Below are 20,003 nucleotides of genomic sequence, written 5' to 3'. Positions count from 1 at the left end.
TGGATTTTAAGGGCAAATCAAGCAACATCAAACATCTTTGATTCACCTATGGACCCAATTAAAACTCTGCTCTCTAAATATGACAGAGATAACACATTCAATTTCATTTCCCATCAGAGGTATCTCCCTAGAGAACTTAAGAACAGCAATCACACAGACAGAAAGAGGTGATGTAAGCAAAAACATGGAGATGCAAAAGTATGGAAATTTGTGTTAAGAAAACAAATTAGTTTACAAAGTCTTAAAGGACCCACTGTAGCTTGTTTACAAGCTTGCTTAGCTTAGGGAACCTGAGTTTTAATTGGTGAGCAGTTATACCATTTCCAATATTATTCTGATAGTGCAGATAAGATCCAACTAAAATGGTCTCTCACATGCAAAAGTGATCAATGCCTCCTCTTTGCACTCAGAACAAACTTACAATAGATTACTTCAAACACGTTAGTGTAATTATTTGGCAATACATCTATTTCTACAACAGCACTGTGAGATCTCTGAAGCAAAAGTCACGGTAACACCAAGCTTCTATCAGGTGCCTACCACTGTATATGGTACATAATCTCTGTTAACATAGGTGTATATCCGTCCTTTCCTTTTCCTTTATACATACATTTTTCTCTTCTTTTCCAAAAATTAGATAAAATACACATGGTCCCATATCCTGTTTCTTTCACTTAAAAAAATGAGTAATATTCCATGCAGTAAATGTTGGAAAATTTTTTATAGTTGACACAATATGATAGTCCTTTTACATGAATGAATTAAAAACTGATGTCATTCTGCAAACTTTAGGACAAGCAAATGTTAAATCCAGAATGAAGGCAAAAGGACGAAGAGGGATCCAATCATTGAGCTGCACATGGGCTCTTAAATTACTTATTACAGTTTTGCTTATGATATTAAAAACGGTTCAGGATTTAATATACTCATTAATAACAATAACAATAATTACAGTATTATTAGCAGCTTAAGAGAACATGCTTTAAGTCTAGGGCTTTACCATATCAGCAGTATTGATTCCATTTCCCCACACTAAATCAAAGGTTCCATTTATGTAGCCTACTTTGTTGGCCACATCTTCAAAGAGCTTCCTGAGTGGAGTAGAAGCTGGCAAATTTAAAGTGATCCGTTCATTCACTGTCTTTGAATTAGTAGTATCTTGTATTATACATAAAACTCTAGGTTCTTCAGCAGCATTTTCTATCTGAAATTAAAACAAACAAACATTGTTTATCTTTAAAGAAAAACAAAACAATTATAATTAGCCATATTTTCTATGATTAAATGTAAACATATCCCACAAAATATTATTTTCTCTAAGCTAGTACTACTGTTTTGTTATGTCTGAAATCCACTGTAATGGATATGTCAGACATATAAAGCACCTTATGTGTTTGTTTTGGAAAAACTAGGGTATATTTAAGAATCAACAGTCATTCTTGTGGATATTTGCTTTTGCCTTTTTAAGGCTGTAAATCAATGGTCAACAAGGTGTGAAGTCAGTATACTTGAGCAATTTTCATTTGAAAATAATAAAATATGATCCTTAAAAATGTGTCATTAGCACAGTTGAATCTAGCATTTCTGGGTTTCCTGAAGAAACAGAAAGGGAACTGTGTAGAAATAAGTGTGAATTGTCTACAATTGGAAAATCCCTAACTAGGGGGCACAGGCAACCAGGCATCCTGATCTTTGTGTTACTGTATCTGTACACCAGATGTCCAAAAGCCCCATTTATCAACGTGTTGGGAACTGACAAGCTTATGTAAACAGATCAGCCAGCAGAGGCAGGTAAAGAAAAGCAAGGGGGGAAATTTTTTCAATTACCAATGTAGAAGGAAGTTAGGGTCACAAATTTTTCTTCCTGCTTTTGCATCCAGTACATAACTCAGTAATTATCAAGACAAAAAGTTTTCAAAGGAGACATTCTCCAAGGAGCTCTGCCCTCCCTCTCAAGCTGTTGAAGGACACTGCTTTTCTTTTTCTTTCCACAGGGGTAATAGGCTGCATCAGATACTTTAATGTAAGAAGTTCTTTCTCTCCTTCTCCTATAATGCCAAACTCAGTGAATGGCACCATCATCTACCTGCTGCTGAAACTAGAGTTCTGAGCATCTTCCTCATCTCTTCCCTCTTCTTCACCTCACAAAATCACCAAACTTCCGTCAATTCTACCTTCTGAATATCTCTTGAGCCATCCTCCTTTCTCTTTATTCCTGTCTGCAGCAATCAAAATCTTATACCAAGATTATGGCAATAGCTTCATGAGAGGTTTAACTTTTTCTAATCTTATCTTCCTTCAATCCAGAATAGTATTTTAACATGCAAATCTGATTATGCAAATCTCTTGCTTCCCCTCAAAATCAAGTGCAGCAGTCATTTAACTGGGGTCTCACCATCCCCATAACAGGCTTTACAGAAATATGAACTGTACAACCGGTTATGTATACAATCATTTATTTCTTTCCTTCTCTTTTACAACAATATCAACTCCAACCTTTTGTTACTTCTATATTACCCATTTTTAAACAATAATTATTGAATTAGTGAATAGTACTGAAGACAGGATAGCCACAAGGTTTATCTGTTTGTTTGGTGGAGCAATACGATTATAATTTGTTTCTGGTATATACAGTTTTGGGTTTGCAAGAGATTATTTAAATTAAGGTTAATCCAAGTAGTTTAGAACAAAAATAAATTTCTATAAAATAAGTATAATGTTTAAAGTAGTCATCTATTTTAAATAGACTATTTTACACATTGGCTAGCATATTTAGGCAAATCAAAATATTTAATTATAAATAATAATTCATTTAAAAATGAAAAAAGGAAAATACATTTCTATAAAATACACAGGATAACAAAAAAGAGCATTAATAATATGATTCTCAGAAAGGGGGGAAAAAGCCTTCCTCTACAAACATAAGGTGTCATATTAACACATGTAATGATTGCTTCACACCTTTTAATCCCAAACTGAGGAACATAAAGTGGGCCTTTTTAGACTCTAGTTTACAGTAAAAGAATTAACAATTCAAAATAACTTTCAAATATAAAAGATCCACTTTCATAGTTTCAAACAATATACTTCAGAAGTAGATTCAAGTTTTCCAACTATAAAATACCATGGGGCCAGATTTTAAAACCTCAGACAGACTAGAATTGATGGTCCTAGAAGATGACCCTACCAAAGAATTCAGAAATCCAAAGTGTTAGCATAATAGTATACACAAGAATAACGCGGCAACATCATACGGCCAGACCTTAGCTCTTCCTGCCTCTTCCCCTAAATATGTGAGCATAAGGTATAGGCGCTCTCTTTCCACTCCACTCCTCCTCCCTTTCCACTAAAAAATGTGGAGAAATTATCCCTAAAGGAATCTCATCTGAAGACTAATGTACTACAGTAAACACAAAATTTAATCTCATGTGTGCCTTTTATTCTTTTTAAGGACAATGGCTTTCTTTTCTGTGAACTGTATAAAAATAACTTTGCTCATTTTTTTTAATAGGAAGAGTATAAAGAAAAAAGTAAAAATCGTCTGTAACCCCATAACACACAGATAACTATTAACATTTTGGAGTTTATCCTTCCAAATATATTTGCCCACATACACATGCACACTTAAAAACACATACACTGGGTTAGAATATGTATGCTGTTTTGTAATTTCTTTCTTTACTAATAAATGTATCATGTAATCTTTCCATGTCAAACTTTTTCTAACTTACCATTTTTAACAGTTGATAGTATTTTATTACATGGATTAATAATAATTTGTTCTATCAGTTCTTTGTTACTCACTCTTAGGTTAGACTTCATTACATTTTAGTAATAATTCTGTGATGAACATCTACATATAACTGTGTGCTTTTCTATTTCCTTAAAATTCCTATAAGCAGAATTTCTGAGCTAACTACACCTTACTCTTGAATTCAATTCTAGAATAAGTGAAACAAACAAAAATCTCTGCTATTCTTTAAGGCTCTAAGCTAGCCACTTAAAAATCTTATTACTTCAGACTCTGCCTTCTGGCCTGTTATTTCTAATTTAATCTAACATATGGCTATCATCCATAGACTACATGTAAATTTTTCGTAACACTATTGCCAACACTAATCACTCCCCTTACATCCCCCCAATCTGAGACCTGGTAAGAAAAAAAAAATCATTTCTCAATTCTCAGATATCATCAATAAAAGTGTAACAATAACTTTATAACAGTTTTTTAAGAAAAAAAAAAAAAAACCTCTACATTGTTGTATTAAACATGCAGATTTCCAAAACATTTAAATGTAAAAAGGTGTATCTTGGAATTAGGAATATAGGGTAGCTACCATTCTTGTTTTCTTTGGAGCTCTGCCCCTGATTGAGCCCATTTACACCCAAAGGAAAAAGCATTACCTTGAGGTAAATGAAAAACGGCTAGATTCTTTGCCACTCATTATCTTTTTCCCCTTCCCATGAATCTGAACTGGCCTTGTGACTATCTAGGACCAACAGAATGTGACAGAAGTGACACTGTGTGATTTAAGGCAGGACCTTAAAAAAAATTAGCAGCTTCTGCTTTTGCACCTCTTGGAACATCCCCTCTTATGAGTAACAACAACAACAACAAAAAATCCCACTTACCCTGGGACCACAATGCTATGAGGAAGCCCTACACAGAGAACACGTGGCCACATCAGAGGAGCATTGGGGTGCCTAATAACGGAGAAAAGCCTTCTTGGACATGCCATCCAAAGCCCAGCTAAATGCAGCCAAGTAATGATCCCAGATGATGCTACATAGATCAGAGAAACTGACCAGCTGAGCCCCAGATCCCATCCCACTGAATTGTGAATAAACTAGTTGTTGTGTTAAGCCACTAAGTTTTGCGGTAGGCTGTTCTACAGCCTTAGACAACAAAAATGCACTTAAACACATTGAAGCACAGCAAGCACTAGATGGAAAGGATGTAGTGATGGTGGTGTTGGCATACCAGAGCAGGGAAGGTATCCATGTAAACACTAAATGCAACATTAAGGTAAGGCATCTAAGAATACATCATAATTTAGGAAAGAGAGCACAGTTTTTGAGTTAAAAGAGTTTTATGATGAATAAGAGAAAACAAGTGCAAAGCTTTAGAAAAACCTAAAGCATGTTCCACTTGGGAAAATATTTCATGTGTCTTAGGTGATCTATGAGATGGGCACAAAGTTCTCTACACAGAAAATCTAGACAGTTAGAAAAAAGATACAAAGTATAAAATTAAAACCACTTATTTTATGGACAACTCATAGCAATATTAGACTAGTGAGAATAAGGGAAAAGTCCACAGCAGTTACATTACGACTGTGCATGCTAACAGAGTATTTGGTCTGTGCCCATCTGTGCTCACTGCAGAAACAAAGCTGGATTTCCTAACATACCCTGAAGAAAGAATTCTTGAAAAAACAAAGTAAAAAACAAATTTAAACCACAGTCTTATTTACAAAAGATAAATACTGGGATAAAAATACTGAAAACGTATTTTCTTCCAAAGATAAGCTCGCTGCTAGGGATATCCTGCAGAGGTCGACACAAGATTGTTCTGTCTGAGGGATCTCGGAGTCTGCCTGACAGCATGTTCACTTCTTAAATCAGGGCATCTCCTTTTCTTGGCATTCCTAATAGTTCTAAATTCAAATCTGAGTTCTCTGAAATTAACGCCATAATTTTTGTTTCATTAAAAAACACTTCCTAGGTGTTCCTTATTTTAAAAGCAAGGTGTATAATTGATAGCATATATTTGGAATGTATTAGCATGTAGAAAACAACTTAATATCAAACAAAACTCAGTTTCCAAGATGCAGATTTTTCTAAGAAACAAAATTAATATAAAGAATTTTAAAACATTACAAAGGGACCTCTTGACCTCTAAATTTAATAATCAACCCATTTTCTCTCAAGACTTTCTTCTTTTCAATGTTATTACAAAGAATAACATTATGGTTGTAAACTTACACACACACAAAGTCCATTCTCCCTACTTCTTGGTACAGGAGCTGCTATGAGCTAAGAAATCAGGCCTTAGCACATTACCCTTCTGGGTACCCACAGTGAATACTGCCATAGATTAAAAAAGAGAACTGAGGGAATGAATATTTTTGCTGACTGAAACTCATTAAATTTATCAGCCTCATTCAGATACGCATTTTTACTTTAACAAGTGACAATTACTGGAGCAATGATGGAGGGCCCTAACTCACATTTAAAAAACTGTATTTTTAAGATGCTCCATCCATTCCATTCTACGACCTTCCCCCATCCTATCCCCCCTGCCCCCACCCAGTAAACTCCAATGTTATATGATCTTTTCCTAAATGGTCTCTTGCCACAGACCATTTAGAGATTAAAGGAAGCACGTTGAAGAAAAAAATTTTTAGAGCTAAAGGACCCAGGAAAAATGAGGCATTAAGTAAAGGTTAGAATGGGATGCAACATCACAGCAAAGTTTAGGTTTATAATGCAGTCAGCCTGTTAGGAAGGTAATAATTTTATTTAATTATTCAAGTAAGATTTCTGGGTTTTGACTCTGTAAGTTATTAAATGATTCAATGCAGCACTACTAATATTTCAGAAAATGAAATATATCTGCATAAAAAACAGACAACAACCATACCTGAAACTCAAACAAAGGGTTCCATAGTTTTTAGGTTTTCCCCCTGACTCACATGTTAAAAACAAGGTGCATATTCATTTAAGGTGACTTTCTTCTTATTAAAATCAGGTTGAAATAAAATAAGCCAAACGAACATAAAGCTTAAGACATGCCTTGTTATTAAATAAAAATACCAACATGCTGTTACTTGTTCTGCTGATTATCATACTAAAGCAGTTACATCAGCAGTCTACCTGTAAAAATTTCTTCTTCATTTCATCAAAGATATTTTGTCTGCATCTCCAAAACACATCCTATGGTATATAAGAACAAAATGAATTACAAATTATTTCCTTAAAATAAAAAGGTAAGACAGTGAAATTACAACAATTAAGCTAAAGACATTTTTGCAATCAAATCTGTATTAGAGTATTATACCACCTAGGATTTTATTCATAATTTACATTTCTAATTTTTACTTTAGGGCTCAATTACTCTTGTAAGGTTACTGAAAACCTGTGCTATAGTGGTAAAGATTAATATTAGCACGGAAAAAAACCAACCACATTAACAAAGAGTGGTAGCTCCAGAATTAAGTGTAAATCAAATGTTCTAAGCCACATAATATTTTTTCCAGTTTTATTGAAATATAATTAACATCCAACACTGTAATAATTTAAAGTATACAACATAAAGATCTGATACGTGTATATATTGCAAAATGATTACTAACTTTAGCTAACATTTGTTTCACACATTGTTTTCCTCTTAGTGATGACAATTATAAGATCTACTCTCTTAGCAACTTTCAAATACAGTGCAGTATTGTTCACTATAGTCACCATGCTGTACGTAACATCCCCAATACTTACTTATCTTAGAACTGGAAGTGTGTGCATTTTGACCACCTTCACCTATTTCCTGTACCCTCTTCCACTGGCAACCACCAATCTGCTTCCAGGAGTTCTATCTTTTAGATTCCACACATAAGTGAGATCAGATGTATTTGTCTTTCTCTTCCTAAGTCACATGATATTTTGAGTCCATTACAGAAACTTTACAGGGGAACCTAGAGATCCCTGATTTAGGTGGTTTATAAATTTGGATTTTTAACATGATAAATATTCTTAAAGTAAAGCTGCTTATCACTACCGCCTGTAGCTATTTTCTTTTAATATAAATCTTTTTCTTATTATGAGACAAGCTTATTTTTCCAATTAAGGAAACAGAAATATTCAAAAGAAAATAAAGATAACCTATAATCAGGAGATAATTTCCTGAAAAATCTTGGTTTTACACCATTTCACACTTTTTTCTGTACAAGTCTTGTTTTCCTCCACCTTCTTTAATTAATAAATAAAGATGCTTTTTATTACAGTAACCTGGATACTATTCCACATCAATGAAAACATTTTACATTATTTGCTTTTACAATAGAAATGTATTTCTAGGGGCGCCTGGGTGGCTCAGTTGGTTAAGCGTCCGACTTCAGCCAGGTCACGATCTCGCGGTCCGTGAGTTCGAGCCCCGCGTCGGGCTCTGGGCTGATGGCTCAGAGCCTGGAGCCTGTTTCCGATTCTGTGTCTCCCTCTCTCTCTGCCCCTCCCCCGTTCATGCTCTGCCTCTCTCTGTCCCAAAAATAAATAAACGTTGAAAAAAAAAATTAAAAAAAAAAAAAAAAGAAATGTATTTCTATTATAATAGCAGTAAATAACCTTTTTAACGAACAACCCTAAAATAACCCCTATAGTGGTGCCTGGGTGGCTCAGTGGGTTAAGCATCCAGCTTCAGCTCAGGTCATGATCTTAGGGTCTGTGAGTTTGAGCCCTATATCTGGCTCTCTCCTGTCAGTGCAGAGCCCACTTCATATCCTCTATCTCCCTTTTTCTCTGCCCCTCCCCACCCCACACTCATAAAAATAACATTTAAAAAATAAATCAATAAAATAACACCTATAACAATTATTAACATTCTGATATACATCCTATCAGATCCCTCTCCATTCTATGCATATATTATATAGACTGCTAATTATTAACCAAATAAGATCATTCTGTACACTATTATTTTAATTCTGTTCCTTGTCCCTCAATATTCAATTATCTTTCTGTGCCAAAACATGTAGTTTAAAACTAGTGTTCCATTATATAGAAAACTATAATTTATTTAAGTAATCTGCTCTTAATGGGCATTTAGACACTTTCAAATTTTCACTACAGCTTTGCTTATGTATACACTATTCTTCCTAAAGATAACTGCTCAAAGGTTAGGTACTAATTTTTAGGATTTTGAAACACGGTGCCAAAAGGCTATCTCTTCCACAAATAAGAACTGCAACTATCTGTCAAACACTAGGTGTTGAGAAAACAGCAGGGAACAAAGCCCTTGTCCTCAGGGAGCTGCCATTTTACAGCAGGAACTCAACCGTAAACAAATCTAAGCAATCAGGTACCTGCCAACCTTAGAGTCTTTGCATTTCTGTCCATTCTACCTGGAATGCTCTTCCCCTCGACATCCTTACTTCCTTTGTGCAAATATAATTGTGGTGGCTTTAAAATACGTCCACAGATTCATGTCTCCTAGCAAGAATAGGAGTCTAATTCCAGTCCCCTTAATTATGGGCCAGCCTTAGTGACTTCTTGTAATACCCAACATGACTTTCAAGGCTGGGGTAGAAAGGGCAATACGGCTTCCACCTGGCTCTCTCTCTCTCAGATGGTTGCCCTTGGAACACAGCCACTATGCTGTGTGGGAGCCAAGTAGCCACATAGAAAGGTCATGTGTAGATGTTCTAGCCACAGCCCAAATGAGATCCCAGCTGGCAACCAGCATCAACCACCATACATGTGAACACCAGCATTCAGATGATTCCAGTCCTCAGCCTTTCAGCTGTCCCAGCTGATACCTAGCAAAGCATAAATGAGCTGTCCCAGCCCAGCCTCGCCTAAACTGCACACCCATGAGCAAAAGTCACTAAGTTTGGGGGCAGACTGTTATATAGCAAAAGAAAATCAGAATAGTCAATTTCTCAATCTGGTCTTTTTCTCATCTTCCTTTTATTTTTTTCTGTTCATATTTTATTTTGAGGAAGAGAGAGAGAGAGAGAGAGAGCAGGGTAAAGGCAGAGAGACAGGGTGAGAGAGAATCCCAAGCAGGCTCCATGCTGTCAGCACAGAGTCCACAAACCAGATCATGACCTGAGCCAAAATCAAGAGTCTGACTGACACTTAACTGACTAAGCGCTCCTTTCTCATTATCCTTTTAAAATTACAATTCTCTTGATAGTTGACATCTATCTCCCTTCCTTGCTTCAGGCTTCCCCAGAGTACTTTTGGCCATTTGATGTATTTGCATTATTTTACTTGTTTATTATCTATCTCCAAGAAACTTCCACTATGAACCAAGATGACATAGTAGACTGGATTTACCTTCCCCATCTTAAACAACTAAACACCTACACAAAATATATAGAGATAGAGTCCAGTAATTTCCCTGAGTTGAATAGATGAGGTGGGAGTTCAAGGGCACCAATCTGGCTAAAATTTACAGGGCAGAATACTGAAGAAAAGAAAGCTGTGGAAACAGCAAGCTCCAGAGATCTGTAGAGTGGTCCTCCATGAGTATTCAGCCGTACTCATCAGCATATGCATGTGAAGAAATAGCTGAGGCAGGGGAACAAACCACAGTAAAGTATCCCTGGCGCTCATTTCAGTTCCCACCAGCCAAAATGAAAAAAATATAATACACAAGGCATCAGATAAGAGTACTCAGAAGAATATTGTCTCAGTAGTGGGACCAAATTAGGCTCAGACTTAGGCTTAAAAGCAAGCCTTAAAAATATCAAACTGTTAACAAGTAAATTAACTGCATTCAAAAACAAAGCTCAAAAACATTTATGGGAATAAAAAATACCCAGTACTCATCAAGGAATAATTCACAATGTCTGACATGCAATCAAACATAAATAGGCATGTAAAGAAGCAGGAAACTATGACTCATAGTGAGAAAAACCAACCCAGAAACGATACATATGATAGAATTAGGAGACAAGGGTGTAAAAAGTTTTTAATTATATTCTATATTTCAAGAAGGCAGACTGGCTAGCTCAGTCTGGTAGAGCATGCGACCCTTGATCACAGGTTGTGAGTTCAAGCCCCACACTGGGGTGTACAGATTACTTAAAATAAAATCTTCAATAAATAAATAAATAAATAAGTAAGTAAGTAAGTAAGTAGATGAGTATGTTAAGAAAAAACATGGAAGATATAAAAAAGATCCAATTAAGTAAGTAAGTAAGTAGATGAGTATGTTAAGAAAAAACATGGAAGATATAAAAAAGATCCAATTCAAATTTCTAGGGATGAAAAGTACAATATCTGAAATGAAATATATAATGGGTAGGATTAACAGATTAGGTACTATTGAATAAAAGATTAATAAACTTGAAGACATAACAATAGAAACTATCAAAAATAGGTCATATTTCATCCTTTTTATGGTTGCATATGTGTGTATACCCATATACACACACACACACCCCACATCTTCCTTATCAATTGACCTACTGACGGATACTTAGGTTGCTTCTATACCTTGGCTATTGTAAATAATGCTGCAATAATCATAAGGGTGCACAAGGCACCCAGGAGGCTCAGTCAGCTGAACGTCTGACTTGAGCTTAGGTCATGATCTCACAGTTTATGGGTTCGGGCCCCACATCAGGCTTTGCACTGGCAGTGTAGAGCCTGCTTCGGATTCTCTCTCTCCTTCTCTCTCTGCCCCTCCCCCGCTTGCACTCACTCTCAAACATAAAAACATTTTTAAAAAATGTTTCGTTTTTTAATCATAGGAGTGCACATATCTTTTCAAATTAGTGTTTTTATTTTCTTTGGATAAATAAAGATGATACCGGGGTTGCCTGGGTGGCTCAGTCGGTTGAGCGTCTGACTTCGGCTCAGGCCATGATCTCACAGTCCATGAGTTCGAGCCCCATGTCGGGCTCTGTGCTGACAGCTCAGAGCCTGGAGATTCTGTGTCTCCCTCTCTCCCTGCCCCTCCCCTGCTCATGCTCTGTCTCTGTCTCAAAAATAAATAAAAACATTATAAAAAATAAATAAATAAATAAATAAAGATGATACCATGCCATCTGAGACAACATGCATAAACCTAGAGGCTATGATGCTAAATGAAATAAGTCAGACTAAGAAAGACAAAGTGGAATCTTACAAAAATAAAAATAAATAGGCAAAAAGCAGAATCAGACCTAAAAATACAGAGAACAAACTGATGGTTGCCAGAGGACAGGAGGTGGGAGAGTGGGCAAAATGGGTGAAGGGGAGTTGGAGATATCGGTTCCCAGTTATGGAATGAGTAAATCATGAAAATCAAAGCACAGCATAAGGAATACAATGACATCGTATTAGCAACGTATGGGGACAGATGCTAAGCTACATTTAAGGTGATAAGGCATAATGTATAAATTTGTCAAAATCACTATGTTGTACACCTGAAACTAATGTAACACTGTGTGTCAATTATACTCAAATTAGGGGGAAAAAAGACACAGGAAAAAATAACATACACACAAACAAACAAACAACAGAAAGTGGAACAGAAACCATAAAGGCCAGAGGAAGCCGAACAGTATTTTTTTCTGGTGCTTACAGAAAATAACTGTTAACTCAGAAGCCTAAAACAAACAAATGAAAATGTCCTTTAGAAATGACCCAGAAATTGCCTTTGTAATCAATCAGAATTCAAGACATTCTTAGATAAAGGAAAACTAAAAGAATTTGTCTCCAGTAAAACTACTCTGAAGAAATGGATAAAGGAATTTCTCTAAACAAAAAGGAAATGATCAAAGAAAGAACCTTAGAACATCAGGAAGGAAGGAAGGAAGGAAGGAAGGAAGGAAGGAAGGAAGGAAGGAAGGAAGGAAGACAGTATGAAAAAGAAGGTTAAATACAATACACTTTCATTCTCATGAGTTTTTATTAAATGTTTGACAATTGACATAAAAATGAAAAGACTACTTCATATGGTTATAAATGTATAGAGGAAATATCTGACACAATTATATTATAAACAAAGAATGGTAAAGGGACATAAAGGAGTAATGATTCTGCATTTCAACTGGTAAGTTGGTATATATAAGATAATACCCAGAGGAATCAACAGAACACAACACAGATCCATACGAATATGCCCAACTGATTTCTGTCTAGATACAACAACTCAATGAAGGAATGAGTTTTTTCAACAAATGGTGCTGGAACTGGACATTAATATGCAGAAAAATAATAATCCTTAACCTAAGTATCTCACCATATACAAAAATTAACTGAATATGGATAATAAACTTAAATGAAAAATATAAAACTATAAAACTTATTTTAAGGGGAAAAAAAAAAAACAGGAGAAAATCTTCCCGGCTAGTAAGACTAGGCAGAGTTCTCAGATGACATCAAAAGCATGGTCTATAAAAGGAAAAATTGATAAATTTCATCAAAATTGAAAAAGTTTATTTTATAAAAACCCTGTAAGGATGAAAAGACAAGCTATAGACTGAGAAGAAATATTTCAAACCACATAATCGACAAGAACTAATATCTACCCAGAATTCTAAACACCTGACCAAAAAAATCTAATTAGAACCTAAGCAAAAACATAAAACATTTCAACACAAGGCATAAACAGATGACAAATACACACATGAAAAGATGGCCAATATCACTAGCCATTAGGGAAATGCAAATTAAAATCATATTGAGATTACCACACACCTATCAGAATGGCTAAAATTAAAAATAGTGACAGGGGCGCTAGGTGGCTCAGTCAGTTAAGCATTTGACTCTTGATTTTGGCTCAGGGCATGATCACAGGGTCTTGGGATCAAGCCCCACACTCAGCATGGAGCCTACTTGAGACTTTCTCTTTCTCTCTCTCTCTCTCTCCATCCCTCCCTCTGACCTTCTTCCCTACTGTCTCAAAAATATAAAATAAATTTAAATAAATGTAAATAAATTTAAAAAAGAAAGCCAAAACTATAAATCCTTTATAAAAAGTAATATTATTTTTAAAATCCTTGGATAGGAAACAAAATTTTTAAGTATATAAAAAAGAAAAAGACTGATTAAGATCAGTTCAATCATGGACTTCTTGATTTCAAAAAATTAAAAGGATGAAAAAAAAAGCAACAAATTGGGAAAGGACATTTACAACAAATGTAACTAACAAAAGACTGGTATCCCAGAATAATAATAAATTCCATAAATCAATACAGAAAGATAATTCAATAGAAAAATGGCAAGACATGAACAGGAAATTCTCAGAAGCGAATGATTAGCTCACAAAGAAATTTTTGAATGCACAATATTATGAGTAAGCAAAAAAACCAAGCTACAAACCAAGAACTCTCACTCATGTTAGTGGGAATGTAAACTGATATAACCCTTCGAGAAAACAGTTTTGATATTACTTATAAATCTGAAAATATGTTTATCCTACAATCGATTAACCTCACCACCAGGAATATCTATTATCTATCCATCCATCTTGCCATCCAGCCATCCATCATCTCCTAAAGGAACTCTTGCCCCAAGTAACAAGAGATGTGTACAGAAATGTTTACAGTACATTGCTCAAAATAGCACAAAACTATAAATATCCTAAGTGTGCTTCCATGATAAACTGTAGTATATTCATAGAACAGAAGACTATGTTACAGAGAAAATGAAGTGCTGTTATGTACATCAACATGAATGTATCTCAAAACAAAGTGGAAGAGCCAACTCATAGTAAAATATATGCCACAGACCAATAGACACAAAATAATTCCATTTACATAAAGCTCAAAATTATATAAACTAGCCATTTTATTGTTTACTGACACAGCATGTGGTGAAACAAAAACACACTTATCAAAAATTTAGAATGGTGGTAGAGGCAGGGACAGAACTGAGGAGGAGGGAGTTATAGGGATTTCAGTGGTACTGGTAATGTTTCATATCCTGAAAAAGATGCCCAAGTTATTATTCTTCTTTAAACTAAACTTAATATATTCATTTTTTTATATCCTATTCTTCATAATAAGATGATGTAAAAATGGGAACAAAACACAGATGACTAAGAGGTTAAATTAATGCACATCTTACTTATTTTTGATAGATTGATACATCAACAAATATGAAAGGTACAAAATATCTTGATTTCAGAAAAGCACACCTGACAAAAACACTGCTATGCATAAAATGATAAAAATGTGCCTTAACAATTATAACTTTTTTTCCCAATGTTTATTTGAGAGAGAGAGAGAGAGAGAGAGAGAGAGAGAGAGAATATGAATGAGCACAAGAGGGGCAGAAAGAGAGGGAGACAGAGGATCTGAAGCAAACTCTGCGCTGACAGCAGACAGCCCGATCTGGGGCTCGAAATCACGAACCACAAGATCATGATCTAAGCTGAAGTCGGATGCTTAACTGACTGAGCCACCCAGGCGCCCCAACAATTACAACTCTTAACTGAAACCACAACTAAAAGATTATGCCAAAAGATTATCTATCTTCAGTCCTGTTTTATTTAGCGCTTTAAGTAATCATCTAGACAAAGCCATGAAAAAGATGATCAAATTTAAGGAACAACATAAGGAATAGTTAATATAATAAACAGTATCAATTTCAAATCTGTCTCAATAGACATGACCAAAACAAAAATTTTAAATAGGAATAAAACCCATTATTTTTGTTCAAAAAATAAAATGGACATATGTGATAATCCACCAATCCTACCTTCAAGAATTCATCCAAGGTGGCACACCTGGGTGGCTCAGTTGGTTAAACGTCCAACTCTTGATTTCAGCTCAGGCCATGATCTCAAGTTTCATGGGACTGAGCCCCACGTAGTGCTCTACACTAACAGGGCAGAGCCTGCTTAAGATTCTCTCTCTCTCTGCCCCTCCCCTGCTCCTGCTCATACTCTCTCAAAATAAGTAAAAGGTTAAAAAAAAATTCTTCCAAACGGTATTGTCAATGAATGTACAGACGTGAATGTAAAAAGATACTCAGCAAAACATTACTGTAAATGTAATAAGAACATACCAAAAGCTAATTCGCCAAAAAAAAAATTTATAAGAAAATTATAATAAATATACATAGTGGAATACCATGCAGTCTTTGAAAATAATGCTATATGAGATACACAGACAAGGGTAAATATCCAACATATTGCTAAGAAACAATGCTAGCCTTAAAACGTACTATAATAACATTTTTTTAAGAGTCTATATTGGAAAAGAGAGGGAAGGAAAAATTTCAGAATAAAAGAATCTCATCAAAGCATTAACAGTATTGTCCTTGAGGGGTAAAGCTAGAGGTGTTTTTTCTTTATGCTTTCTGACATTTCCAAATATTTAGCACTGTACATATACTTGTTTTTATAATTCATATGTAAACCATAAGAAATAAACTTGACAAATTTACTCAACTTATATATTAAGTAAAAAATTTTAAGTGTTAGCCTACTCCTACCCTCTCAAACACAAGAGAGAAAACACCTAACCGCTCAAACATGTACAATAAGAAAACAAAAGCAATTTACCTAGGCAACAGTACACATGGAAAAGATCTAGGGAGATTTCAAGAACTACACTCAGTGTGTACAACAACCAACATGATAGGTCTACAGAAAACAAACAATAAAAACTAGCACAATCAAGATCAGGTAACATTAACAGACAATATGCAGACTGTGCGCAGTGTGAGGTTACTACATAAGAAAATAGTTAAAGAAACTAAGGATGTCTAAAATAACCGAAGGCTTATGATAATAAACTTCAACTACTAACTTCAACTAATATATATCTGGAAAAATAGAGGCCAAAAGGAAGGTTGGAAGCCTCTTACAAGGAAATTAAAAAGAAAGTAGTATTCTAAAAGAATACTATTCTTTAAATACTATTAAATACTATTCTAAAAAAAATGAATGTCACTTTATATTCTCAAAATCACACATAACATTCTACACATTAAAATCTCTAAAAGCTCCATTTCAAAGAATACTATTCTTTAAATACTATTAAATACTATTCTAAAAAAAAATGAATGTCACTTTATAGTCTCAAAACCACACATAACATTCTACACATTAAAATATCCAAAAGCTCCATTTCTGGGACAAGTGGGAGTAGATACACTCTCCCTATTCCACCTGCTAAATACAACTAAAAGCATTATGTATCAAACAAAGATAAGAAGATACTGAAAGGTGAAGAGGAAGCAGACCAGCTAGGGACCTCAGGACCCAAAGAATGAAGGTCATGATGGTTAATTCCCTGGATTTCTTTTTGCTTAATATATTCTGGTCTGAGTAAGCACAGACTGAAAAATGCCCAAGACATGAATGCCTTTTTCCAGCTAAAGGATCAGAGGCAGTCTCACAAAACAGGAAACTTTTAGACACTAATAACAATACAGCCAAACACTGGGGGGATTGAGGTGGGGGAAAGTTGCTCTGCCTCCATTCCCATCATCAAGGTGCAAGAGATTTCCATTCTCATCTGGCTAAAACAAGGCACTCCCTTCCCTCCCACACCCTTCCACCAGAGTGGTGTTAAAGAAGACAAAGTAGGCAAGTGGGACTTTCATCACAGCCCAGTGGTAGAAGCACTTCCTCACTTGTATCAGTAGAAGCCTCATGGGAGGACTAACAAAGTGTACCCCCTTGTCCCAGTCAAGCAGGTATCCACAGAAGTTTAAGGGGAACCTGAACTTCACCCCCAACCAGAAGTAACAAGGCACCACTCGCACCCAGGCTATAAAGGTGGGATGGGGAATCCGGACTTCTACTTCCACCTCTTGGTAATGAAGGAGAACCCCCTTTCACCTTTTGGCAGGATATCAGAGAAAATCTGTTAAAACAGAACATTTAAGTAACATTCAGAGCTTATAATGCAATACCCAAAACATTCAGGATAAAATGAAAAGTCACTTGTCATACCAAGAACCAGGAAAATCTCAACTTGAATGAGAAAAGACAATCAATAGATGCCAACACCAAGATGATGCAAATATTGGAATTATCTGACAAGGATTTTAAAGCAGCTGTGTAAAAATGTTCAGCATGAAACAAATGAAAAAAAGTATCAGCAAAGAAATAGCAAATAAAATAACTAAAATTAAAACTCACTAGGTAGGCTTAATAGCAGAATGAAGGTGACAAGGGAAGGAATCAGTGACCCTGCAGATAAGAACAACAGACATTTTTATCTGAAAAATAAAGAAAAAAAAAAGACCAAAAAAATCATTCTCAATTATCTGTACAACCATAACAAAAGACCTAACTGACATTCATGTCATCCATGTCCTGGGAGGAAAGAAGAATGACAGTGTACATGAAAAACTATTTGAAGAAATAATGGCTGAAAACTTCCCAAATCTGGCAAGAGGCATAAGACTACATATTCAGGAAGCTGAGTGAATCCCAAACACATTAAATCCAAAGTATTTCATGTAAACACATATCATAATCAAAATCCTTGAAAACTAGGGGTGCTCGGGTGGCTCAGCTGGTTAACCACCTGACTCTTGATTTCAGCTCAACTCATAATTTCACAGTTGTGAGAACCAGCCCTGCATTGGGTTCCATGCTGGGTGTGGGGTCTGCTTAAGATTCTATCTCTCCCTCTGCCCCTCCCCCACTTAGGCATGCTCTCTCTTGCTCTGCCTCTCAAAAAAGAAAAAAAAAATCCTTGAAAACTAAAGACAAAGAGAAAAAATTTGAAGACAGTGAGAAACAATACCTTATGTATATGGGCAAAACAATTCAAATGAAGATTTCTTATTAAAAATCACAAACATAGATATTTTCCACAATATTTTCCATAGAAATTGTCAATAAAAGAATTGTCAGCCTAGAATCCTATATTCAGTGAAAATATCCTTCAGGAATGAAGGGGAAATCAAGACATTTTCAAATGAAAGAAAACTAAAAGATTTGTTGCTAGCAGACCTACCCTAGAAGAATGGCTAAAGGAAGTCCTCTAAACAGAAATGGTAATAACACAAAGAAACCACTTCCTATTAAAAATGAAATATTAGGGGCGCCTGGGTGGCGCAGTCTGTTGGGCGTCCAACTTCAGCCAGGTCACGATCTCGCGGTCCGTGAGTTCGAGCCCCGCGTCAGGCTCTGGGCTGATGGCTCAGAGCCTGGAGCCTGTTTCCAATTCTGTGTCTCCCTCTCTCTCTGACCCTCCCCCGTTCATGCTCTGTCTCTCTCTGTCCCAAAAATAAATAAACGTTGAAAAAAAAAAAATTTTAAAAAAATAAAAATGAAATATTATATTCTAGGATAATGTACAAATGCTGTTTTACAAAAGTAATTAGACATACTGTGCAAAACTCTATATAAAATAATTTGGAGTTGACTCAATGCGATGTTTGGGTTATTTCCACAAAGAGCTAGACATCATGAGCTCTTAGTCAAGTCCACAACTATGCTGCAAAGCAAAATACAACTTACATCATTTAAGCTTACAAGTTTTCTAAATATAGGACCTGCTGTGAGTGCTAAAATGGTCTACTGATTTGACAATTTCTCTTCCGGGTATATAACCAAAAGAACTGAAAGCAGGGACTCATACATGGCTGAACACCCATGTTCATAACAGCATTATTCACAACAGCCAAAAGATGGAAATAAATATTTATATACACAGATCAATATAGATATATGATTGAATATAAAGGTGTATGTATGTGTGTATATATGTGTATACATATATACACATATAAAATGTATTTATGTCTCTATACATACATATAAAACGGAATATTATTCAGCCTTAAAAAGGATGGCAATACTGACACAATCTATAACATGGATAAACCTTGAAGAAATTATACTACGTGAAATAAGTGCAAAAAACAAATGCTGTAGGATTCCACTTATATTAGGTACCTAGAATAAACAAATTCAGACAGAAAGTAGAATGGTAGTTGCCAGACATTGAGAGGGTGGGTAGGGGAATAGGGAGTGATTGCTACTGGGTATAGTTCTGCAAGATGAAAAGATATCTGAGGATGGATAATGGTGAGTAGCACAACAATGTAAATGTACTTAATGCTAACGAACTGTACACTTAAAACTGATTAAGTAAATTTTATGTATATTTTACCAAATTAAAAAATTAATCACACAGAACTTATGATCATAAATCTGGGGAAGTAGCAAAATTGTCTGCCAACTGGGTTTCCAATAGTTCTATGTTACAAACACATTATAGTCACAAAAACATACTATGGATATGTGTAAATATATGTATAAGCATGAAATACATTTCTATTTTCTCTTATAATCCAGAAAAAAAAATCTGCCTATTTACTAAAGG

At 35.3% G+C, this 20,003-nt stretch overlaps 1 protein-coding gene across 3 annotated transcripts in view; it reads right to left on the bottom strand.

Moving 5' to 3' along the window:
• The window catches only part of USP47 (ubiquitin specific peptidase 47), a 108,515-nt gene that overhangs the window by 66,772 nt on the left and 21,740 nt on the right, over nucleotides 1-20,003 (bottom strand). For 2 of the 3 annotated variants that reach the window (XM_047070894.1, XM_047070896.1), the window contains exons 2-3: nucleotides 6,877-6,936; nucleotides 1,001-1,204 (exon numbers count right to left, since the gene is read on the bottom strand). In XM_047070894.1, the coding sequence (XP_046926850.1) occupies nucleotides 1,001-1,204; nucleotides 6,877-6,936 (264 nt within the window). The remainder of the gene's footprint in view (nucleotides 1-1,000; nucleotides 1,205-6,876; nucleotides 6,937-20,003) is intronic. The other variant, XM_047070895.1, reaches the window with a different exon arrangement.

The sequence above is a fragment of the Lynx rufus genome, unplaced genomic scaffold (genome assembly GCF_022079265.1).
Source record: "Lynx rufus isolate CCGP_SWC_20201006 ecotype Redwood Valley unplaced genomic scaffold, mLynRuf1.p SCAF_9, whole genome shotgun sequence".
NCBI lineage: Eukaryota > Metazoa > Chordata > Mammalia > Carnivora > Felidae > Lynx > Lynx rufus.
The sequence above is the reverse complement of the archived record's forward strand: the minus strand, read 5'-3'. Positions and strand labels throughout refer to the sequence as shown.